At 40.1% G+C, this 25,226-nt stretch overlaps 1 protein-coding gene across 3 annotated transcripts in view; it reads right to left on the reverse strand.

Moving 5' to 3' along the window:
• The window catches only part of LOC124123237 (septin-7-like), a 112,450-nt gene that overhangs the window by 14,492 nt on the left and 72,732 nt on the right, over positions 1 to 25,226 (reverse strand). For all 3 annotated transcript variants that reach the window (XM_046486539.2, XM_046486538.2, XM_046486537.2), the window contains 4 exons: positions 15,648 to 15,740; positions 13,586 to 13,682; positions 2,656 to 2,707; positions 1,573 to 1,689 (listed from right to left, as the gene is read on the reverse strand). In XM_046486539.2, coding sequence (XP_046342495.1) covers positions 1,573 to 1,689; positions 2,656 to 2,707; positions 13,586 to 13,682; positions 15,648 to 15,740 — 359 coding nt within the window. The remainder of the gene's footprint in view (positions 1 to 1,572; positions 1,690 to 2,655; positions 2,708 to 13,585; positions 13,683 to 15,647; positions 15,741 to 25,226) is intronic.

Here is a 25,226-nt window from a genome sequence, read left to right on the forward strand (position 1 = left end):
ACACTATGGTTATCAGCTGGCTTCTATAACCAATGATTCAGTGATCCAGTAAATGCTCAACACAATTGTTATCAGCTGGCTTTTATAACCAATGATCCAGTGATCCAGTAAATGCTCAACACAATGGTTATCAGCTGACTTCTATAACCAATGATCCAGTGATCCAGTAAACGCTGAACACAATGGTTATCAGCTGGCTACCATAAACAATGATCCAGTAGATACTGAACACAATGGGTATCAGCTGGCTACTAAAAACAATGATCCAGTAGACACTGAACACAATGACTATCAGCTGGCTACTATAAACAATGATCCAGTAGATACTGAACACAATGGGTATCAGCTGGCTACTAAAAACAATGATCCAGTAGATACTGAACACAATGGGTATCAGCTGGCTACTAAAAACAATGATCCAGTAGACACTGAACACAATGACGATCAGCTGGCTACCATAAACAATGATCCAGTAGATACTGAACACAATGACTATCAGCTGGCTACCATAAACAATGATCCAGTAGATACTGAACACAATGGGTATCAGCTGGCTACTAAAAACAATGATCCAGTAGACACTGAACACAATGACTATCAGCTGGCTACGATAAACAATGATCCAGTAGATACTGAACACAATGGGTATCAGCTGGCTACTAAAAACAATGATCCAGTAGATACTGAACACAATGGGTATCAGCTGGCTACTAAAAACAATGATCCAGTAGATACTGAACACAATGGGTATCAGCTGGCTACCAAAAACAATGATCCAGTAGATACTGAACACAATGGTTATAAGCTGGTTACCATGCACAATGATCCAGTAGATACTCAACACGATGTATATCAGCTGGCTGCCATAAAAAATGATCAACTAGATACTGAACACAATGGTTATCAATTGGCTGCCATAAACAATGATCCATCAGAAACTGAACACAATGGTTATCAGCTGGCTTCTATAACCAATGATCCAGTGATCCAGTAAACACTGAACACAAAGGTTATCAGCTGGCTTCTATAACCAATGATCCAGTGACCCAGTTAACGCTGAACACTATGGTTATCAGCTGGCTTCTATAACCAATGATCCAGTGACCTAGTTAACGCTGAACACTATGGTTATCAGCTGGCTTCTATAACCAATGATTCAGTGATCCAGTAAATGCTCAACACAATTGTTATCAGCTGGCTTTTATAACTAATGATCCAGTGATCCAGTAAATGCTCAACACAATGGTAATCAGCTGACTTCTATAACCAATGATCCAGTGATCCAGTAAACGCTGAACACAATGGTTATCAGCTGGCTTCTATAACCAATGATCCAGTGATCCAGTAAATGCTCAACACAATGGTTATCAGCTGACTTCTATAACCAGTGATCCAGTAAATGCTGAACACAATGGTTATCAGCTGGCTATTAAACACAATGATCCATCAGATGCTAAACAAGATATTATCAGCTGGCAACTGTAAACCATGATCCATTCGATTCTGAGCATACTTATTTCCAGCTGCAGATAAATACTGTCTCGTGACTTTAACCATCCATAAATATCTTACTTTGTGAGTGAGCCTGGCTTAACCTTCCCATCTCCCCCAACAGGAGCCAGTTTGCTGTAGCGGTAGTTCTCATAGTGGACATTGTTGGTAACATCCTTCAAGTCCTGCATGTGAGTCCTAAAAAAAGTCCAAATACTCAATCTTTAGACCACTGAATACCTCCAGACAGCTCACCTGGATTGACTATGCACTCCAAACATTATTCTTAAACTAGAAAGACATTAATTTGCATTACATATGAAAAACAAGTAGACCCATCCCCACTTTTTCCAGATCAAATGCAAAAAACTCCAATAGAAAACATAAATCATGAACCAATTCAGCTTCACCACATCAGGTGATATTTGACATCACACTTACCCAATGCAGTACAACTTTGAAACAGAAAGTCCCATGCATCTAGCTACCTTAATAACAAAGTTATAAACACTTCCATTTTAATAATATCACTTACTGTTGGCGAAAAACCCAAGGATTTATCCAGCATTCCAAACTAAGTGCCCTTGTCAGGCAATTGTGGATAACACTTTTATTTTGCTCAAATTGGTCAATTTTGATAACAATGCCATGATCACTTCTGGTTCAATAACATCACTTCTGGTTTATAAAAACACATGTCCAATGAAGTACAACTTTGAAACAGCAAGTCTCCATAGCTCTAGCTACCTTAACAAAGATACAAGCACTTCCAGTTTAAAACTATCACTTATGTGTTTAGAAAACACATGCCCAATGCAGAACAACTTTGGAACAGAAGTCCCTATATATACCTTTGGCTTCCTTAATAACAAAGTAATAAGCAGTTCCAGTTTAATTACCATGACCTTCAACCTCAAACTTCAACTGCCAAGAGAAAATTACTTGTTGCGAACTTAGTTGTTTTACATATATGAAGTCTCCATTCCATGCCAACAATACTTCCTGAATGTAACTATTTACAAGTCATTTCATGAGTGAATGGCCTTCAAAGTGACCTTGACATTTGAAACAACCATTACATGTGACAGATGCATAGTCTATCTCAAATGCGATTTGGTACGAAATAATCCAAAATTTCATGAATTTGAACCATGAGTGACTTACCTTATGAGCATATTTCTCAGTGCTATGAAATCATTGTGTTCCAGGTTTTCAACTGAAAGATAGCATGTACATTATTAGAAATGATTTGAGGTGTTGTATAAACCAAAGCCCAGATGAATAAAAAAACGTTTGTACCAATTACGGTACAGATTTTGGTATAACAGATTTTATGGGGCCAAATTGGTTGGATGGAGGAGAAAAACACACAACCTTATAAATGATAAACATTTCGTGGGGTAACTACTCAGAAACCATCTTTTTTTACTCTAAGAAGCAAACCTTCTCGAAGCTGTAAATCAGGCCCAGCAGGTCATGTGTTCATGACATTCACTAACAAATCACCACTGTCAGTATTTTTCGTTTTAGCAATTTTCTTAATTAGAAAGCTGGACTGTGACCGTGCTAGAGCACTTTTTAGACAATAACAGTCATTTTCAGTCATGCAAAAATATATGCACAAAACAATAAGAAGCAAGAAGTGATTTGAGTGGAAGAGAGTGAGCAGCCCTCCAATAATTTTGTTTACCAGAAATTTGCTTCCCTTCTATTGAGAAATCAATCAATATTTTAGAGTTGAACAACAGCTAATAACCCAGCCTATTCTAACCCTATTCAAAAACATGTTTTCTCTTGCAGCCCCACTGTATAAAACACCATTCATGTTAAGGTTAGGCAAGTCAAAACTACAGTTGGAACACTGGAGCTACAATCAGTGATATGAAATTTCCAAAGAAATATATATACATAAGGTCACTGCACTCTTTGAAGATGGAATCTAAAAAGCACTACAACTCGACCAAAAAGAATTATTAGCAGTCAAGCGCAAGTATGATAAAGTAAAAAAATCCATTTCCTTTGTATCCACCTATAACCAACGTAATTAAAAAATGTTCCACAAAATCCAGGCAAATCTCAGCATTTTATAACAGAACAAATGAATGAAAACACTTTTGAACTCTGAAAACATTATATTGCAGCAAACCTCAAATTTTGAGTCTTAAGAAGATCTTAACCAAAGCCTGTTTTGCTATAAGAACTAAAAAAGAGTGGACTATTGATGACATAATTAATGTAACTGGCGCATGACATCATAATCAGTGTAACTTCATTCTCCCTGATGAGTGAGTGAGTATGGTTTTATGCCGCTTTTAGCAATATTCCAGCAATATCAAGTCGGGGAAATACCAGAAATGGGCTTCACACATTGTACCCATATCAGGAATCGAACCCAGGTCTTCGGCATGACGAGCGAATGCTTTAACCACTAGGCTACCTGACCCCGCCCTCTCCCCGATGATACAAATGAAATGTGTATACTTCCTTGGTGGGTACATAAATAGAAAAAAACAATGTAACTATGATGTCAAAATACTCTTCTTTATATGCGAAGTACTTTCTCTCCTTTTCAAAATCCTAAAATGTGTCAACTTGTACTTAGTCATCTAATCTGTGCACCCAATTAACAAAGCCTGCACTGCTTCTGATACTCGTGCGATAAAGATGTATGCTGAAATAGAATCATATCTGCCTGACCTCAAGCTCTTTACAGCAATATCCTCCTGTGCTCAACATATATTTCTTGGAAAGTTGATTGTACAATAAATAACTTTATCATATAATGGGCAGGTTTCTCGGCAGGATAAAGCCAACGGATAAAAACGATATCCGTTGGGGTCATATGCGGATAGAGATGCAAATATCAAAGGTCAAGTAGGACTACTTTCACTGTTTATAAACAAACATGGCGTCGTCCTCGTCATTCGGCGATCGAGTCAAAATTAACCATCGGGAATCTGGATAAACAACAGGGATAATTGCTATCATTATCAAAAGAACAGTCTAATATACTGAAAATCAGTGTCTAACTGTGACGTAGCTAAGGCATTTTATAAGTTTTGGCTACTTTGGAGGTATAAATTTCAAACAATTTTGCGAGGGCGCGAGGCCTAGCCAAGCGGGATCAGTAGCAATATCAGTGCTTGTAGACCTCTGCGACTTGAAACCTTCTCCACAAATTAAAAAAGTTGGATTTGGCCGAAATATATTTGAATTGTTACCTTGTTTGGTTTTGTCGCTGTGTGTACATCTGACTACACTTCTTAACGTTATGACAGGACAGACCGACTGTCAGCAACGTCTGACCGTGGCCGTGATGTCTCATAGACTAGGGTTAGAGTAGCTTCCCTTTGACAAAGGGCAGTTACTCTAGCGGACAGACCGATGGATTGCCGCGAAAGGCAATTAAAAACAACTGTTGTTTTGCGTGTATGTTGCTTCGCCACTGTATAAGAAACAGATTTCAGTTGGAACTATATTGGCTACTGTCACTGTCCGACTGACACATCACTTACCCTGTGACGTAATAAATATTAATGCGCGCATTCCAGGAAAACTTGCAATGTTTTGGTAATGTTTGTGAGAGAGGGAAAGCGATTTTAAAGCACAGAATTAAAGCATGACATTATATGATAAAGAGGTTATCATGCTTGTGTGTTTGGGGATGGTAAATATCCTGTATTAGGAATAAACACTATGTATTTAGGTCGCCAAGGCTCGCTAAAAACAATGTTTATTCCTAATGCAGGATGTTTACCATCCCCAAACACACTCGCGTGATAACCTCTATATATCTTTATGAACATAGATGACAACAGCTATCTGCAAGCAAATAGTGAACAGCAAGCTAATATACATATTACCTTAACTTCGCTTATTTAGTGCTATTCATGTACACTACTAAAGTATGTGGCTTTGTATAATAATTATGTGAATTCTGGCACATATTTATGTATTAGTAAACTGATCATATCATCAATCAGTGCACCACTTATGAGCACACAGTGCTGTTTTTTGTGATCAATTCAAAATGGTACGGTTCACATCTAAGATGTTTTGGTCCACAAAGTTTGAAGTCAGACATCCCAGAGGTTGTTTTCTTTATTTGTGTCTGAAATGTTCAGTTGGTGTGAAGTAATCATGCATCTTATCAATTCATAAACACTTTCGGAAACAGTGCCTTGTGGCAAAGGGGGACCAAAGTAAGACTAAATATCTTTCCAAATGGCTTACTTTCATCACATTAAATTTTCAACATTAAATCAAAGTGAAAAACTCAAGTCCTTAAGAGTATTACCATATGCATCCACCAAGAGATGAAAATCTATAGATCTGTATCTGTACATTGAAAATGGATATCGCTTGACCATTAATGTCTATTGTAGATTTATGTTAAGGCATTAACATATAAGGAATGTCTGTGTATTTCTTTCGGTTCATTGAGGTATGAATCGGAAAACCGATGTGCAAACTGTATTAATCCGCATAGCGGATTCTTTCAAAAGTTTGCACATCGGTTTTTCGATTCATACCTCAATGAACCGAAAAAAATACACAGTCAATGCTTAAAATTAAATTCGACAACGAAAACATGTTTTATCTACAATAGTTAAACCAATAACAGTTTAATATATCGAAGCAGAAAAAATGACAACATTTATAAACATTCCGGGTGTAGGAATACATACTGTGGCTTGACATGAATCAGGTGACTTTAATTTATGCACATCACATGACACGCCTACAAAGTCAGTAGCCAATCAACGGAGAGAATGATAAAAACAAGTTGGTTGGTTGGTTTGTTGTTTAACGCCTCACTCAGCAATATTCCAGCTATATGACGGCAGTCTGTAAATAATCGAGTCTGGACCAGACAATCCAGTGATTGACATCATGAGCATCGATCCACGCAATTGGGATCGATGACATGTATCAACCAAGTCAGCGAGCCTGACCACCTGATCCCGTTAGTCGCCTTTTACGACAAGCATAGTCACCTTTTACGGCAAGCATGGGTTGCTGAAGACCTATTCTACCCCGGAATCTTCACGGGTCTGATAAAAACAAAGTTCATAGGACCTGTCAATCAAGGCAAGAGGCGAGAAGAACTGCAACAGTCAGAGGGTAACGAACCGGAACAAATAAGTTCGGGAGAAGGCGGCGGTTTCAAATGACATGGTCAGTTACTGCCAGATTCAAACATAAGTTCCCTAAGAACGGGAAGACACAGTTGGAAATGAAACCATGAAGACATAAAAGTTGTGGAACCGAGGCCAGCGGGAAAAAGAACAGGCGAGCGAGCCTGCACGTTTGCTGTTTCATTTCCTTCTTGGCCTTCAGGCTCAAAGAGTTGTTTGGGCAATGAATATGCATGAATTTCGCTTAATGTCCTGTGCATGACGATACACGTGCGCAGAAAGGGAATTCCCTCTACTGTGATAGTGGAATTCCCGACATTCCATAGTAATAAAAGTAGTCCGCCTCCTTGGGCGTGGCTTAATTTTTTACATTCATTGGGAAATGAAAGCAATAACAAGTGACCAGTTCAGCTAATCAGAAGGCAAGAATTTCAATGAACACAACGAAAATTGAATTATAAACCAATATAATGCATAGCAACAAAAAAGTATGTGATGTGCCCGTTTGGCTTAAAGTGTTAATCTATATTTGACATTGCAGACTGTCAAAATATGAATAAGAAAGTGGACAGATTAAGTTCAATACGCTGGATAAAATGGATTATCCAATCTCTGCCAGAACTATTAATGTTTCTTCAAAAACTATTGGGATTCCATATCATGCTTGGCATGCTGAAGTAAACTCTTCCACAAACAATCAGTTCAAATTTAGTTCAAGGTTTGGAGAACCCTACACTGTCCCAACAGGGCCGTAATGCAAAGTTCCACATTGCAAAGTTCCAAACTCAGTATTCAACAAGCTGTATATTTTGTTCTTCTAATTAGTGATGTCTGTCCTCGCTGAGTTATTGGTGTGATGTTGTGAACTCTTCTACAAACCTATGGTGATCTGAGTTAAATACTTGCAATGAAGCTGTCTCATTGCTGTGTCAATCATTGCATATATCTGGCTTGTGCATAAATGTAAGCAAGAAATGATTTTTGTCAGCATCAACTCGACTTAAAACAGCTGTTTACCAACATGCAATATCAAGGACCTGCATCTGAAAGTAATTTGTCCTGCAGCACTTGCTTTAACCCCCCTGGATGCCACAGGGACATATATGTCCCTCCTCTACAACCCTCACTTTGAAGTCAAATAAAATAAAAAACACGTCACCCACACAAATACACTTTACAGTTTTGAATAAGGTGGGAAATTTCCTCTTCTGTGATATCATCCACTGGCATTTTAGGCCAAGCAAAAGTACTGAAAATGACCACTAAAAATTAGGTACATCGTAAATGCACCATTTTTTACACATTACTAAATCACCACTCATGGCGTTATTTACAGCATGTTTTGAAATCTAAATTTCGGATATTTACTCAGAGAAATGAATTTCAAAAATAGCATACTAGTGATCAAGGGTATCTGTCTTTTATGAAATCACCAATGATCATTCCAAAACGTCTCCGATAATTAAATATCGTTTAGAATGTTTTGGAAAATACACAAACACGAACGCCGAAGTGAACTTTCTGCCGATATTGGATAGTGTTTACAAAATCACGTTTCACGTACACCGGTTTTAAGACACCTGTAACATCACGTATATTTCAAACTTAGCTGCGATACATACATCATTAAATTCCTCATACATTTTAGAATCAAATGACTAATGGTCTTTGTCACCAATACAAATTGCCTAGATGAAATCAAACAAAATCAGTTAGGTGTGAAAACCAACGCTGTGCTGGAATAACTGCACTTGTTTGAAATGTAAACAAAGTAAAATACAGATTTTACACAGTGTAGCATTTTCTCCCATTTCGAGCTATCCATTCGTCTATTCGTTCAAGATATTGGCTCAACATTTTCAGAATATGCATGGGAAGAGAATCGTAGGAAGAATTAGGGAATTTAAAATAGATACATTGCAATGATTTAATATTTTCAACAGAAATTGTCAAAGTTACAGTCCTGTGTGACGCCATGACTGACGCAAAATCACGCACAACGACAACGGTATTTATCAGAATTTCTGACTATTTCCGTTTGTTTCAATGAAAACTATAACAACAACTAACAGCACATAGGTTGTCAGAATGTTTCTGATTACTTACATGTCACATTTATGTATATATACGATCCCTGAATCAACAAAAGTCCCCTCGTAAAATCCCACGTACTGTTGACAGTGAACACGCCATTTGGTAATAGTCGGACACAGGTAGTGATGTCATATGTCAACATTGTTGTACATATTTGGTAATTTCTTTGAGGTGAAGGTCCTTGAATGAGAGTGCACACGATCATTGTATCATACTGTTTACAGTTTCACTTATGATGTAGATTTTGCAATTCTTTTATACATTTTTTCACACAAATAATTTCACTTTGGATATTTATCAATGTTTAAAATGATATCATACGGAAATATAGGCCACAACATGTATGAGCGAACCTTTGATAATCTCCTGTTTGTTTGAACATTGTTTACATAACAATTGATAGGTTTATAGTGCCGAATACGATATTTCTTTCCTTTGGACAAGTGTTACAATATGAAGTGTAAATGTAACTGCAGCATGTACGTATTTCTTGGGATGTGTAATAGTCAATATTATAAGTTCATATAACCAATGTCCATGAATAGCCGTTTCATTTTATTTTATAACTAAAACTGAATATATTACTTTGACAAAATGGATAATATTTTTCGTTAAAATATATGCACACATTTCTGAAAGAATTGTCTTGGTCTTGGAATTGTTTTTTCATGTCGTTTGATACACAGAAAAGTGATATCTAACGATTCCTCTCGTTTTGAATTATTTAATCAATGGGTTCATTCTTTTTTCAATATTGTGATCACAGGATATTAAACTGTTTACTTTATTTCTCCAGGAATTGTAAAATGTATGAAAATAAAACCCTTGGCAGGTACCCCTTTGGTTCAACCGTATACGATTATCCTGAGAATTCTATACCCATAGACGTTTCTTCGCATCTTTTATTGTGTAATTCTGAGACGAGATGAAGAGAAATAATAAGATAATAATGAACAAATATATGTCCAATATTGAATACAATTTTGATTGTTTTGAAATATTCTTTGGGGTATTTCACTACGTAAATTGATGCCAAACAGGTGCGTGTCTTGTCCAATTAAGATACATGATAAACTATCTAATTGTTTACATATTCAAGACATTATTTACTTGGTGAAAGCAGTCATTTAATGTTGTGTCGAAGCGTCAAATTCTGTTTTACACATCGAGATTTTCCATACCATTAGGGGAGATATATATTAATCAAAATACCAGTGTCGTCTTTCTCCTACGTTATCAAAGACATAGAACCAGCCATGTCAAAAGGAATGGTGTTATTTTTGGGGTATTTCATTACATTTGATGATAAGGCTTGTGCTCCATTAATAATGGTGAAACATTAGTCAAATTACACCTACACAATCAGTTATAGTTATAAGTTATAGGTTGGATAGGGCCATCCATTTCCCTATTACCTCTTTTTAATGAAGTACGATTTCATAATTTCTTATGTATACGTATGCAGTTTCAATATCGATATTTGTGCTTGAATAGTTTGGTTCTTCAGGAACACAACACCACGAAAATATATTGTCCATACACACAGCTAATTCTCACCATGTGACCTGAGTTACAATAAACTAGTGCTAAGCATAGCGGAGTAGCAGAGTTTAAGCCCCCTTTTCTTTGTATGTGTGTAACCTCTCTGTCGCCTTTTAACGTCATAGAGAAAAATCAGTTTTCGTCATTTACGGCATGCTATTTTTTTGCAATGAATGTATGTCGTTACACATACGCATATAACTCCATTTGATATGACGTTATGTCGTTCAGATATTAGGCAGTATTTTGTTCACTCACAGTTTCTGTAAAGCTTCTAAATTAAAAAAATCATCACACTGTACTTTTATCTGTGTACGATAAAAAGCGCAGAAATATACTGTTTTTCAACGCAGAATAAATTCTCGGACAACACTTAGAAGTGTCTTTTCTTAAAACCGATTTAATATTTGCAGTTAAATTTACACCATCAAATATGAAATTTAATATTCCCCACCTCTGCATAATTTTATAGCCAGAGGTAGATCCAGTTGCCGCGTGAGCGCAATTCTCACACAACATTCACTTTTCTGATCTTAGGAAAATGTGCGTCAGAAAAAACTCAGCATCCAGGGGGTGTCTTCGGACATATTTCCTAATGCTATTTATTTACCTTGTCACTAAAAAGCAGTTACCAATTGTCTGTGTGTGTGTGTGTGTGTGTGTGTGTGTGTGTGTGTGTTATTTATATTCACTGTAGCGACAAATGGCAGGGCAAGAATAATATTTTCTTTAAAAATAACATTCATAGAAGTGTGCTGACAGAATGATTTGGTCTTTTTGTACACTCATTGATAACAGCCTGTTAACAACAGTGTTTTTTTTGCTATCTGTGCTGTCACAGTGGAAGTATTGAAGTAGTTATTGCTCAGGGCATATCCATTGGGTCCACTGTTACTATCTATTTAGATTAAACTCAACCCTGCAGTTGTTCAGTCTGTTGTGAGAAAAGAAGAGTAAAGAAGTATTCTATGCCACTGCTGACCTTCAAAGAACTTTGTTATTCACAATGTCCTCTCTGAAGGTTAGTCCGGTCATTTGGTATCGTAATCTTACAGGTATAGCTGTTTCAGTTCATAGCTCACCTTAGCTGTTTTGCCCTGCTTTGTTGTTGAGGGGTCTAAAGGTTGCTGTTTAATTTGTTGAAATTATCCTACCTTCAACTAAATTTTGAATTTTGAGAAAACTAGGCTTGACCTCAGTTTGCCTACACTCTAATTCACCTACACCTATATTCGCATACACAACAAGTAAACACTACATTATTGACCCCTATTTGAAAATGGGCACTTCCAGTTTTCAATGGAAGCCATTATTCAAACTTTAACTGAGATGCTTAAACAGAAGAAACAATTACAGGATTAATGTGCCTTGTACATGACTGTGATTACATGATTATCCAAACTGCGAGGTTTCTTGTGTTGTTTTAACATTTTCTCAACCTTCTTGGAGTAGTTGATCTGTTATTAATATAAAGTGATTATCGAAACTGCTTGGTTTCTTCTGATGTCTTCAGGATTCCTGTTGTAGTTGTTCCAGTACTCACAAACATCTTTGTTGTATCTACGTCTTTGTTGTTATTGTCAGTTCAGAACTAGTACTAGGAGGGCAGCAGGTTCTACATGAAGGATTTCTGTACATATTGAATGTGAAGCACCAGATCGCTATCCACTGGGAAAGTAAGGTAGAGGGCTGCAATACTTGATGTAGTACTATTGGTGATCACATCACCAGTACTCACGTCCAGAGAGTTGCAACCTTACCTCTTCTGCCAATCAACTAAGTGCAGGCTGCATGGCTTGATGTCATGGACCAGGGTCCAGATGGAAGGAAAATTGATCAATTTAACGACTATGTCACGGCAACCTTGGTTGACAATGACGCATGCAAGTGCAACTGTTTCTTTTTCTTTATGTTATCATTTATTTATGGGTTAGTCCATTTGCTGGAAGGTTGAAGGTAGTGTGACAAAGAAGACAGGTTCTTGCGATGATCCTGGGTGAAAAAAAAGAAATGCTGTTTCCGACTCAAGTCCACTTTTTACAGGACCACTGCCACTGTCATGTGACTATTATATTTATTGGGCACTTTTTTGTAGAAACATTCGTACCAAGTTATAGTATCACTAGCCCAGCAGAGAAGTTGAGCTAAAATGTGGTGTTTAAAACACAAGGGACCAGAGAAATCAGTTTGTTATATATGTTGTTTGTTATGTATCACATTTTCGCTCAAAAACGTCCACCATCTTGGACAAAAACAACAACACAATACACGCAATTGCAGCAGTGACTTGTATAAGCAGTGACCACTTCAAAGCCTTCAATTAATAACATTTCATAACATTCCTTCAATGACATTAAATTCATAACATTTTTAGAACATTGTTTATCAAATATCTGTTTCTATTAGCATTTCACGATTTACATATGGGAAGATGTATAGTCAGTGATTTTGCTCTCGCCTCATTTTGCTGACTGCATTCGTGAAACTGCATCACTGAGATACTAAAATATATAAACTCAGTATAAGCAGACCCAGTCTTGCACCTTCAACCACACTTAACTTATTTACACAATCATCTCACTATTTCTTTGCCAACCCTCGTACCCCCGCACGCACGCACGCACGCGAATACACACACATCTTTCCCCACCCCAAATCTATGCAACCATCTTACAATATCTACATCAGCCCTAATGGATCCATGCACAAATTTACATACATACTCCCTCCTCCCACCACACTGCCATACCCCTGCATCCGTCGCACTAAATCTACATCCGCTCTCATGTACATGTATTTGTACTTGTGCTTATACACATACTTACCACTCTCACCATACCACCACATCCATCTCACTATATCTTCATCAGCCCTCATGTATCCATGATCATGCTTACCCCTCCTCAGCATTCCCCTACATTCATAACACTATATAACTTTATCTGCCCTAATCTTTACATACACGCACACCCCTCACAATACCTCTGCATCCACCCCACAATAACTACGCCAGCCCTTGTGTATCCATGTTCTTGCTCAAATATCAGTTCACTATATACTTTAGTTCCCCTTTGAGCGTTTGTAAAGTATGTAAATTTTATATGTATACAGGAGATAATTGGGGATTTTGTAACAGTTCAATGTATCTGTTTGTTCGCTCCGTGTTTAACTGTCTATTCTAAGGCCATAAACAAATGTTTTGCAAGTCACATGATCTATGCTACAAACCTTTCACGCAATTCTTTCCTTGAGAATAAATAATTTGCTTAATACTTTTTGTTACATTACAAAGAGCTCTGAGAAGAGCCAAGAAACGTCACCTTCTACAAGTCCCCAAGGATATTGCCGACCTCGGACCCTCTTGCCACCAGCCTCAATAACACGGTTACTGCCAACCACAGCGAATGGTACTCGATCCTGGAAAAAAATAATTTCCTAACTGGTATAGCTTTTGTAGTGAAAAACACTTAACTTAATTTACGAATTGCCATAGGTGGGTTTAAACAAACAAATTGATGAAATAACATAGATATTTCAGTCTTGCTTGACAACAGTATAAGGATCTATACCAAAATGATTCTATAATAGTATATTAAAAATGTTAAGCATAAATTGTGTCAACTTTGTCATGTAAACTTATGTTCATATGTGCAACAAATATGTATTTGTCATTACCATGTGACCCACTTAGTTCTCACAGCTTTGTTGATTGATGGCTTGCGCCAGCAGATTGAAACTGCTTCTGTTAGTTCCCTTTTGGATTTGCACATTGTCCCAAATGTTGTGATTAGAGCAGTTGACGATGTGGTCTGAGATGTTCCTGCCATTGGTTTTCAATAGGGAACACTACAAACCAACAAGAACCTAAAGGTGTTGTCTACAAAATTAGTTGTGATGCGGCAACACCTATGTTGGTGAAACTTCCCTCCCCATAAGTGTCAGAATTAAAAAACATAGAACATCTGCCACCAAGTCAGATCGAAAATCAGCCATCTCATACCACATCATCAACTGCCCTAATCATAACATCATGTGGAACAATGTACAAATCCTATCTAACAATCTCCATGACTTCACCGAACGAAAACTGGCAGAAGCAGTTTAAATCCGCCAACACAAGCCATCAATCAACAGAGATCAAGGATACCTAATCCCATCTGCCCACAATGCCTATCGTCTAATCCTATTAATCCTATCAGCACTGTATATTTATGCCCCATTGTGTACAGTTGGCCTCTCTCTCTTATCAATCAACCAATAGCTTCTTTCTGTTTTAACTGTATCATCAACCATTTGTTTTGGTTGTTAATCCCTTTCATGTATACCCCAATACTGCTTTAGTTAATCCTTATAAGATGTCACTCTTGCTTGACAACAGCATAAGGATCTATACCGAAACGTCATATCATAATAGAATAAAGAAGTATTCCATAAGATATCTTATCTTTACTTAACATTACTTATGCCCCAGTCATTCGGAATCAGCAAGAATCAAGCAGAACCATCAGAAAATTTGTGCCACCATCGGGAGGGAATTTCAAATTGACCAGGCTTTGTAAGAATGCCGTTCAAATACTTAGAATACGCTCGAACCCGCCTCAAATGATTCTTGCACATTCTGCATGTATTAGCTCTCGAATGCAGCTCGAATGTAGTTGGAACATAGTAGGAATATTTAGAATGCTGTTAGAATGCAGTCAGAATATTTACAATGCACTTCGAATGCCATACGAGTGCAGTACGATTGGTGCCTGAATACCACCCGAAGTCTGGTTGGAAGGTGTCTCAAATGCTGTACAAATTCACCTCGAATAGTCAGTATGCACCCGGAATGGGCGCCGAAAATGGTCCAAACGTCCAAGAATTCAAATAGAATGCTGCTCGAATACTTAGAATGTACTGCAAATGTACTTAGAATGTAACATAAATCATTCAAAGTGCAATCCAGCTGAATTCTTTTAATACTGAAATATCGGCAGCAATCGAGATGCATTCTGGCTCATTCGAGGCGCATTTGGGACATTTTGGCAGAATTTGAAGTGGCATGGCGTTTCGATTCTCCCTCGAATACAATCAGAATGTTTCAAATTCTGTTGGAATGCCGTAAGAATATTTAGAATGCAGTGAGAGAATACACTTCGAATGCCGTTTGATATTTCTCCACTTCAAATGCACCTCGAAAGTTTTGAGGATGAGCACAAGAATGAATTTGGAATGCACTCAGAAGTTTTAGAATGCACTTCGAATATCAAGGAATAAACAAAGAATTTTCATTCTGATGTCATTCTGGGTCATTCTGTCTCTAGTGTGACAAGGGTTTTACCAACTTCTAAAAGTGCCAATCAAACAGTTCATGTTTTGTGCTTTCTTCCAACATCTTACCCTGAGTTTTTTCTGGAGTTTGTTCTCTTCATCATCATCACACTCTGGGAACTCATATATTTTGATCTTGTGTTGGGCAATTTCATTTAATATCTGCAAATAGGTTAAAAGAGAGTACAATCATAACATGAAACATGCAAACTCAAATTATTTGCTGAAACAAAAGCAACCGCTTGACAGCATTTCCTCAAGGCCCCTGAAATCATTACATACCCCCATTGGTTTAAACATATTTATTTCACAATAATGAGAAACTGGATTGGTAAACAAGCGAAGCGCTTATGTTAATACCGCTCCATTACACATAAGACTTGATACAATAAATACATCAGTGAAGATTAGATGTAACAATTGAATTGTACATGACAAGCTAGATGTGTATATATAATAAATATATTTGCAGTTTATATTAAACAATTCATTTACTTAATTGAAAATCTGTAAGTTTTTAATATGAAGTTTTGAATAGAATCTAATGTTTGGATTTTCTCTTCCTTATTCAAATAAGCACTGTTTGTAAAGAGTAACTGTGTTGGTAAAAACACATTTCATTCTGAAGAACATAGTAATTTGTACACACAAAAAGAAGTGTAAAGCATCTTCAGTATGATATCCCCAGGAACAAGTTTTAGTTCTAAAAAATTAGCTTGTTCATAAGTACAGTTATTCCAAATATGATAAAATTGGTAAAACAAATGATTTGCACATAGTTTCTAAGGTAGTTCGGGATAGACGATATCTTTAACTTTTTAAACAATTAACCAGAGGACAACATTTGCTTGCAATATCATCACCGTGCATTTTCCATGTACAATTACTTTGTAAAGTAATACCTAGGTGCTTATGACTTTGTACATCTTTGATTTCTGTACCATTCATATATAAGTTAGGTTTGCGACTAGGATTTAATTTACGGGCAAATTGAATAGATTCAGTTTTATCGGGACTAAATTTAACTTGCCATCTAGCAGCCAATTCTGAAATTCATTATTGAGATTATGAGCAGCTATATCAGGATCTTCTATGATCACATACAAATGATCATCAGCAAAAAGTCTTAAATTACTATTTATTCCTTCAACAATATGATTGAAATTGATAATAAACAATAATGGTCCCGAGACCAAGCCCTGTGGCACACCTTTTGGATCTGAGCTATAGCCATTTATAACTACCTTTTGATATCGATTTTCTAAGTACCTATCAAACTATCTCAATAAATTTCCACAGATACCATAATGTTTTAGCTTATAAATTATTCCTTTTTACCAAACTTTATCAAAAGCTATACTTATGTCGCAAAATACAGCTCTAACTTCCTTATCTTCATCTAAAGCCTTTGCAATAAAGTCATAAATATGTCAAATGATTTGAGGTGGAGTCACTCTGCGTGAATCCAGATTGTAGGTTAGTGAGCACATTATTATTCCTTAAATACATGTTTAAATATACATTTTTCAAATATCTTTGCGAAACAACTTGTGAGCACAACCGGTCTGTAATTTGTACATTGATTTACGCTATTTTACTTATGACCAGGAATTATTGGAGCTTCTTTCTATAGTGATAGGAACATTGCTCGTTGAAGAGAGAAATTGTATAGTTTAGTAAGGATTGGGGCTAAACTGTAAGCTGTGTTTTTAATAGTCAGGCAGCTTAGCAAGATGATGGGTACATGCCAAATAAAAGCACCAATTTTGTTCCACATGCTCTCCATTACCATAGGTTTCAATTTTTTATGGGAGCCACTTAATGAAGGTGGCAGATGGTGGCCATCTTGGATTTCCAAAATGGCCACCATGTAAAATCTATAAGTGCCAATATCTCGGCTTCCATGACACTTAAAAGGTCAATATTAGGGTCAAAATATATACTGAACAACAAAAGTTCCTGTCACATTGAATAAGATTTAATGCAAAGTTATGTTTTTTACCAAATCTGAAACAATTTCGGTTTGCAACAGATAAAAGACTCCTGTAAGTGTTCAAATGGTTTAATTTGCCATACTGACTTCAGAAAATGCGTGATTTCATAAAAAAACCATGAACATGCCAAAATGTCAATAAACAAATCAATAGCGTGCAAGCAACACATCTTTGTCTCATGGAATGGACCAGGGAACCGTTACCGACAAAGGCTATAGGACTAGTACTAATTTCTAACGCTGAAACAGGCATGCCAGTAATGTGGACTAAAAGGGCTGATTAATGTGTAAAATGGAAATTACTAACAAGACCAGCTAATGGCAGTCATGTTTAGAATATAATCAGAACTCCATGTGCACAGCGTCAATGACACCACTGATGTGATCTTCCCAGTCAGAGACTTCACCCACATGTCTAAATCCCAAGTCTAGTAAAACTCTTTCCGGTTTAGTAAGCTCAGCAAATATAGTCTGAATAATAATGCTAAATTCTACTGAAAATAATGGAAAGAGCCAAGTTTGAGCTCATTGTCTCAAAAGTGTTTATCACAGACTGTTACCCACACAAAGTTTCACCTTTACAGGCCTTACAATTTCAAAAGAAGTGAAAATGTACGACAGAGAGACAGATATTTAGACAGACATATGACTAAGAAAACAATTTTTAAAGAGTTCTTACAATTTAAAATATTTTGTCTATTTAATAAAACAAGAATCTACAATGATATTCAATGCTATGAAAAAAATTATAATGGGTAAACAAATCCTCCAAAAGTTTCAGGTTCATCTCTGGTCAATTTGGAGAAGTAAAACTCTCAAAGGGCACGTAAAGTCAACATAGCAACTTTGCAGATTTAATAGTTTTGTAGAATTTTCCTATTCGGAATATTCTATAAGTAATACGTTACCACTGTCATACCGAGGCTGTTGTCTCCCACAACTGCTGCTATAGCGAAATCTACCACAGAGATCTCAATTACCTCATGCAGCACGTGCGTAGCCACCTAGCTGCCATGTGACACCCTTCACTCTTGTCTCTAGCGAGAGCAAGTGCTCGGGGGACGGACGGACAAGCATCAACCCAGTGGTAACGTATTACTTATAGAATATTCCGAATAGGAAAATTCTACAAATTACATTAAGTAATATGTTACCACTGTTATACCGTGGCTGATTACCACAGTAGGCGGTGGGGAGCACCTACAACCCGAACCTGACTGCTTGTGTTCCCTCCGACCAGCGGAAGTAAACAACAAGGCAGAAGCACTCGATGCGCATGCTCCTAGCTCGGCGTTACACTATAGGAATACCAAAGCAATGTCAAGCGCATACCGTAAGGCTCAATCGTCTTTGCCAAACGATTGGTGACTCTAAACGGCCCCACTGGATAGGTATTTCATCGCCGCAGCGGACATTGGAGAAAACCCAGATTGACCACCGTGCAAGGTCTGAAGCCTGAGGAGTTCGGAATTGCGCTGGGCACACTCCTTAGATGACCATTTGTGCCGCGATCAGTGGCCCAAGACGGTGCAGTGCACACCCTCCACGTCTTCATCAGAAACCTTTCTGAGGTAATGATTGGCAAATACCGAGTCAGAACGCCAGTAACAACCTCTTAATATTCTGTGAACAGAGATATTAGAGTGTAGGGCAAATGTTTGACCCCGCAACCGGTAACCCCAGAGACCAGTACGCCAGATTGATGACAGAACGAAGCTGTAACGCAATCGAGTCCGATTAGGGTTACACGATATGAACAGACGGTCACGCCCTTGTCTGCGTTCATTCAAAGCCTTAAGATAATACTTAAGGGCCCTAACCGGACAGTGATCTGTCCTCAGTATCAGCAGGATGTAAGATTTCCTTGAATGATCTTACAGTGAGTTCTCTCTCCGTTTAGCCAAATTTCTGATTCTTAGTGACGAAGCCCATGAGCAGGCCCAGGCGGACCGTCATTCGTCGCCCCTATCGAATCGTACTTTAGTGACATCGAGTGCATGAATCTCAGACACACGTGCCGCCGAGAAATGCTGTTTTCCAAGTCACATGCCGAAACGAAGCACTACTCAAGGGTTCATACGGAGCTTCTGTAAGTGATTTCAACACTAAGGAAAGATCCCAGGCCGGTGCCCGAAGGCGGCCTTTCTTAAGATCTTCCTGTTTGAAACCCTTGATAATACCCCAAATCTTTTGAGAGACTGGTACCCATAGCAATGTCCTGTACCGTAGCAACGGAAGAGACATAGTTGGCAATGGAACCCCCGGAGAGTTTCCGGGTCTCTCGTAAGTGAGACATGAAACGAGCAATATCCTGCACAGATACCTTATCTGGCGAATGAATGTGATGTTTACAACACCACTTCGTGAAAATAGCCCAACGTGCATTATACACCTTCCGGGTAGAATCATGATGCATACTAACGTATGCCCGAGACGCCCAACGAGAAAAACCTTTACTCCTCAGTCGCTCAGTGACAACATCTGCCCTGCCCTGCGTTTGGATGAAGCTTACAGGTGTGAGGGTGGATCAGGAGATCCAGTCTCACAGGCAGTGGAAGTGGTGACTGCGTGACCTGGGCCAGCAAGTCCGGGTACCACGATCTGTTCGGCCACATGGGCGCGATCAGCAACATTCGACAGCGAACTCCTCGGAGCCGGCTTGGAACGAGTGGTATTAACGCGATCGGCGGGTAAGCATAAGCGTCCATGGCGACGGTCGCAGTTGGAGGAGACCCCGATCAGTGCAGTCCTGGGATGACACAAGTAGCCCTAACAGCTGTTCCCAAAAGTAAAGTCTGTTGCACCGCTAAGACTTTGGCAATCATCACCTGAATCTTGTGCCACCGGTCTGGGGGGACAAAGAGGCGATGGGTCACCGTGTCGAACCGACCTCCGATGAACTTCAAGTTCTGTGAGGAGGTTAACTCGCTCTTTGGGAGATTGACAATCCACCCCAATTGCTCCAAGAGCCGAAGTGCGAAATTCGAGCTGACGAGACAGCACGTCTGTCATCCGATTTGCTACTAGCAAGTCGTCCAGGTACGCAAAGTACCTGACACCCCTCCTGTGGAGGAACACCACTATGGGGGTGGTTAACGGGGTGAACAGCCAAGGAGCGGAGTGCAACCCACTCGTAATGCCTGCCTTGAAAGACAAACCTGAGATACTTGTGAATCGGAGTGAATCGGAACACGCAGATAAGCATCCTTCAGGTCGATCGAAGCGAGCCAGTCGGCGGGCATGATCAGAGCTTTCAGGTCCGCCAAGGTCAACATTCCGAACTTGGGCGGCTTGTGCAGGTAAAACTCGTTGAACGATTTCAGATTGTGAATCATTCTGAGTTTGGCACTGTCCTTCTTGGGAACGAGAAATATCCTGGAAAAACCCTGGTGTTATTTCTGGTAGGGCTAACTCCCGTTCCGCCCTCTTCTCCACCAACCTTCCGAATAGAAACCTGCCAACGGGGCAACGGTGAGTGGCGGATCCGCCTTGAGATCTAGCCGGTAGCCGTACTGGATCGTGTTGACCACCCACGGGTCGTTGAACACTTGTTCCCAATTCTCCCAGTAAGTCTGGCTCCCACCGGGGAAGGAGAGGGGTCCTGACAGGCTGCGGCAGGCGCAACTGTCCAGGGCTGAGTGACTCAGGTTCGCCTACGGGCCAACCGAAGTTGGCGCTGTCGGCATACGAACCCCTCCAGTGAGAGTCACCTGGAGGGGCCCTTGCCATCCTTAGACGGCTTGGGCTTCCCCCAGTTCTCCTTCCTCCCTCGAAAGGGCTGCTGAGAGCCCTTACCGGAGCCCTCAGGGCGGGGCTTCTTCCCGGAGGAAGAAGGGCCCGACCCCTTACACCTGCCGGTCGTAGCATCCTGGGGGGCAGACCGCTTAGGGGCAGCACCCAGGCTGCGAAAGGAGCACTTCCTGGTTGGCAGTGTCCAACCCCAAGGCGGCAAGATACGACTGGCGCCTCATAAACTGGCATGTGCCGGAAATAAAGGCCGATGCCGGCAACGTACTCCAGTAAAGCATTTAAACCGAGCAAGCAGTTATAAATGCGCTGGTCTCGGGCAGTGGGAGAACCTTCGACCAGACTGGCCGCTGCAGCCAAGTAAGTGTCCTCATGAGACATGGCAAGCATGGAGTGCCGAGCGAGGGTGTCCAGCTGCTGTAAGGTAGCCTGCGTTACTGTAGCAGCAGGTGGAGCACGGACACCAAACCGCTCAACATGGGCCTCGGGAAAGGCAAGGTCATGTACCGGGAATGAACCCTTTCTCCATGACGGAGGAGGCAACAGGAGACCCCGACCGGAGGTCGCCGCGAAGGCTTTCTCCAAAGAAGGCTTGATCCCGCGCAGCAAGGTTGATGCGGGGAAAGCCTTGTCGGAAGACTCATCGAATACCTCGGCAGAACCCACAGAGCTGTGGATTCCCCGCGATACAGGGGCTTGGGCATGTCCTCAAAGAGGTCATAAACCATGGCCACGCGGTCCTTAACCGATAGCGGGAGCAACGGTTCGGGGGAAGGGCCGGTGACTATGGGAGCCGCCGCCGTACCAGTGGACCCCGCGTCTGAACCCGCGGCCACCGAAGAGGCCAGGGACGGAACAGACAGCGGCCTATCCTGAGATAAGGCCACCAGCTTGGAGTCCACAAGTTTTGCAAGTAATGCAGCGACGGAATCCCCAAGGGATATGCCGCAGCCATGGAGGTGGTACCCGCAGGGGGACCCCGACCGGACGAGCTGGCCACCACAGGGGTGGAAACGGACTGCACATACAGCCTGTAGCGCTCGAACGCCGCAGGCCCCAGAACCTCCCATTGGGCGCACCGGGTGTCCCCGCAAGGAACCCTGCACCGCAGGCAACGATCGTGGGGATCCTGGAACAACAGAAATTTGCGGCACACCCCGCAACTCCTGGTAGTGGAGGTAGAGGGGGTGGAGCAAGGCGAAACATCCATGTCAGACATTTTGTGTGTACTATGAACAAAGAGCAAAACATGGTTACAACACACGCACACAAATATTCACAAAAAACATTTTCACAAGAAAATAAACAAGCAATGCGAATAAAGAACATACACATATAACATATAGAGGAATAAGTGATGTAAAAAACCCAAAACATACTAGAACAGGGGAACGTAAGACGCAACTTGCAAACGAGACACCCCGCAAGTATATAGAAAAAAAAAGGGCGGGAAAAATATTTCCAAGAGTAGTTACAGCAAACGCCCCGTAAAAGCACAGTTTATTAGAGACAATAAACAATAATAAATATCACCGAATGGTCGGAGAAACAGGAATGCTTCAGCAGTCTTTTTGTACGTCTTGCTAGTGTGATTGAGTGTGTGAGTATGGTTTTACGCCGCTTTTAGCAATATTCCAGCAATATCCCGGCGGGGGACACCAGAAATGGGCTTCACACATTGTACCCATGTCGGGAATCGAACCCGGGTCTTCGGCGTGACGAGTGAACGCTTTAACCACTAGGCTACCCGACCGCCCCACGTCTTGCTAGAGCAAGCGAAGAGACAAGAGTGAAGGGTGTCACATGGCAGCTAGGTGGCTACGCACGTGCTGCATGAGGTAATTGAGATCTCTGTGGTAGATTTCGCTATAGCAGTAGTTGTGGGAGACAACAGCCTTGGTATAACAGTGGTAACGTATTACTTAATGTAATTACAGGATACCTAATCACAAATGGTTGACCAAAATGAATTTGAAATGGGCAATAAAAAAGACAAAATTGTCCCTCAAACAAAAAATTCCACACTGAAGTTAAAACAGGTTACCGGTGTTTGAAGCAAATTACAACGATCGGGCCCAGCACCCAGTCTGTCAGGTGGTTTATTAGGGGTCTTCCCACTTGTCCAGCACCTATTGATATGGGTACACGTTCACCCGAGTGTGTTGATGGGTAAGACAATAGAGGATTAAGGGGTGCATCTCAATCCAGACAATCAAGTGACTGACATCATTAGCATAGATCTTCACAATTGGGAAATGAAGACATGCATCAACCAAGTCAGCTACACTGACCTACCGATCCTGTTAGTCACCTCTTACAACAAGCATGAGTTGCTGAAGAGCTATTCTAACCCAAAGGTCAAGGTAAGAATTGGTCTTCAGTAACCCATGCTTGTCTGAGCTGGCGACTATGATTGTCGTAAAAGGCGACTAACGGAATTTGTTGTTCAGGCTTGCTTACTTGGTTGATGCATGTCTTCATTTCCCAACTGCCAATTGCTACGGTGCCTTACTTTTGACGGCGCTGGTACAAGCAAACTTTTTGAGGATTCGAACATGGTTGAGGTCGGAAATATGTTAAGAAATCGGATGGACACCCCTGCACACAACAAATTTCGTAGTGGTGATGTCTTAAAAGCGGTGCCTTACTTTTGAAGGCATTGGTACAAACAATCAACTTGAGGATTTGAATATGGACGTGATCGGAAAGGGTTTACAACATCTTGGACATCCCAGCACACAAAATTTTGCAGCAGCGATGTTACTTTTGAAGGCATTGGTACAAGCAAACCCTTTGTTCATTTGAATATGGACGAGGTCGAAGATGGGTTTAGAACACCCTGGGACCCTCAGATACATGCCAATTTCATAGTGGCAAGATTTGACTTTACTTTTGATGGCTTTGGTACAAGCAATCCATTTAAGTATTCAAATATGGACGAGGTCAGAAATAGGTTAAGAACACTCTGGGACATTCAGGCACCGCCACTTTCATAGCAGCGATGTCCCACAAGTTGTGCCTAACGTTTGACAGCTTTGGTGCAAGTTAAGGATTCAAACATGGTGGAGGTCTGAAATGGGTTTAGAACACCCTGAGACATTCTGCAACCACCAGTGATATGCCACTAGCGGTGCCTTACTTTTAATGGCGTTAGTTCAAGCACACCATTTGATCGAATATGGACGAATATTTTTGCATATTTTTATGCGTGCATGCCACTTGTAGCAAGCCATTGCTACTTGAAGCGATATTTGTTATTTTAATTATTTACAATGTCAAGGTCTCACACATTGAGCAAAATATCCAATGTTATTTTTGTAGGATTAACAGAAATAGCAGCAAATTTTGATGAAATCCTTCCTGACGTATCCATATAGATGCCGACCCGTGAAGACTCCGGTGTAGTATAGGTCTTCAGCAACCCATGCTTTCCGTCAAAGGTGACTATGCTTGTCGTAAAAGGCGACTAACAGGATCGGGTGGTCAGGCTCGCTGACTTAGTTTGATGCAGGTCATCGGTCCTAATTGCGTGGATCGATGCTCATGATATCAATCACTGGATTGTCTGGTCCAGACTCAATTATTTACAGACTGCCGTCATATAGCCGGAATATTGCTGAGAGCGGCGTTAAACAACAAACCAACTAACCAACCATATAGCTGCCAAGCCAGGCAACATATCAACCAATGAAAACATTTGTCACGCATAGTTGCGCCAGTAGCTTTAGGCCATGCCCCGAAATAATATTGTTTTGGAATCCAATTAATGAGCGTGTGATTTCAGCACTTTCACTTGGCCATTTCAATACTTTCTATGAATATTATGATATTTTTTCTCTTGGGAATTGGCAAAACATATCTGAGACAACTGATATTCAAAACAGAATCGCAATAATTTCACATGACTG

This window comes from Haliotis rufescens, unplaced genomic scaffold (assembly GCF_023055435.1).
Source record: "Haliotis rufescens isolate VD_foot unplaced genomic scaffold, xgHalRufe1.0.p SCAF_19, whole genome shotgun sequence".
NCBI lineage: Eukaryota > Metazoa > Mollusca > Gastropoda > Lepetellida > Haliotidae > Haliotis > Haliotis rufescens.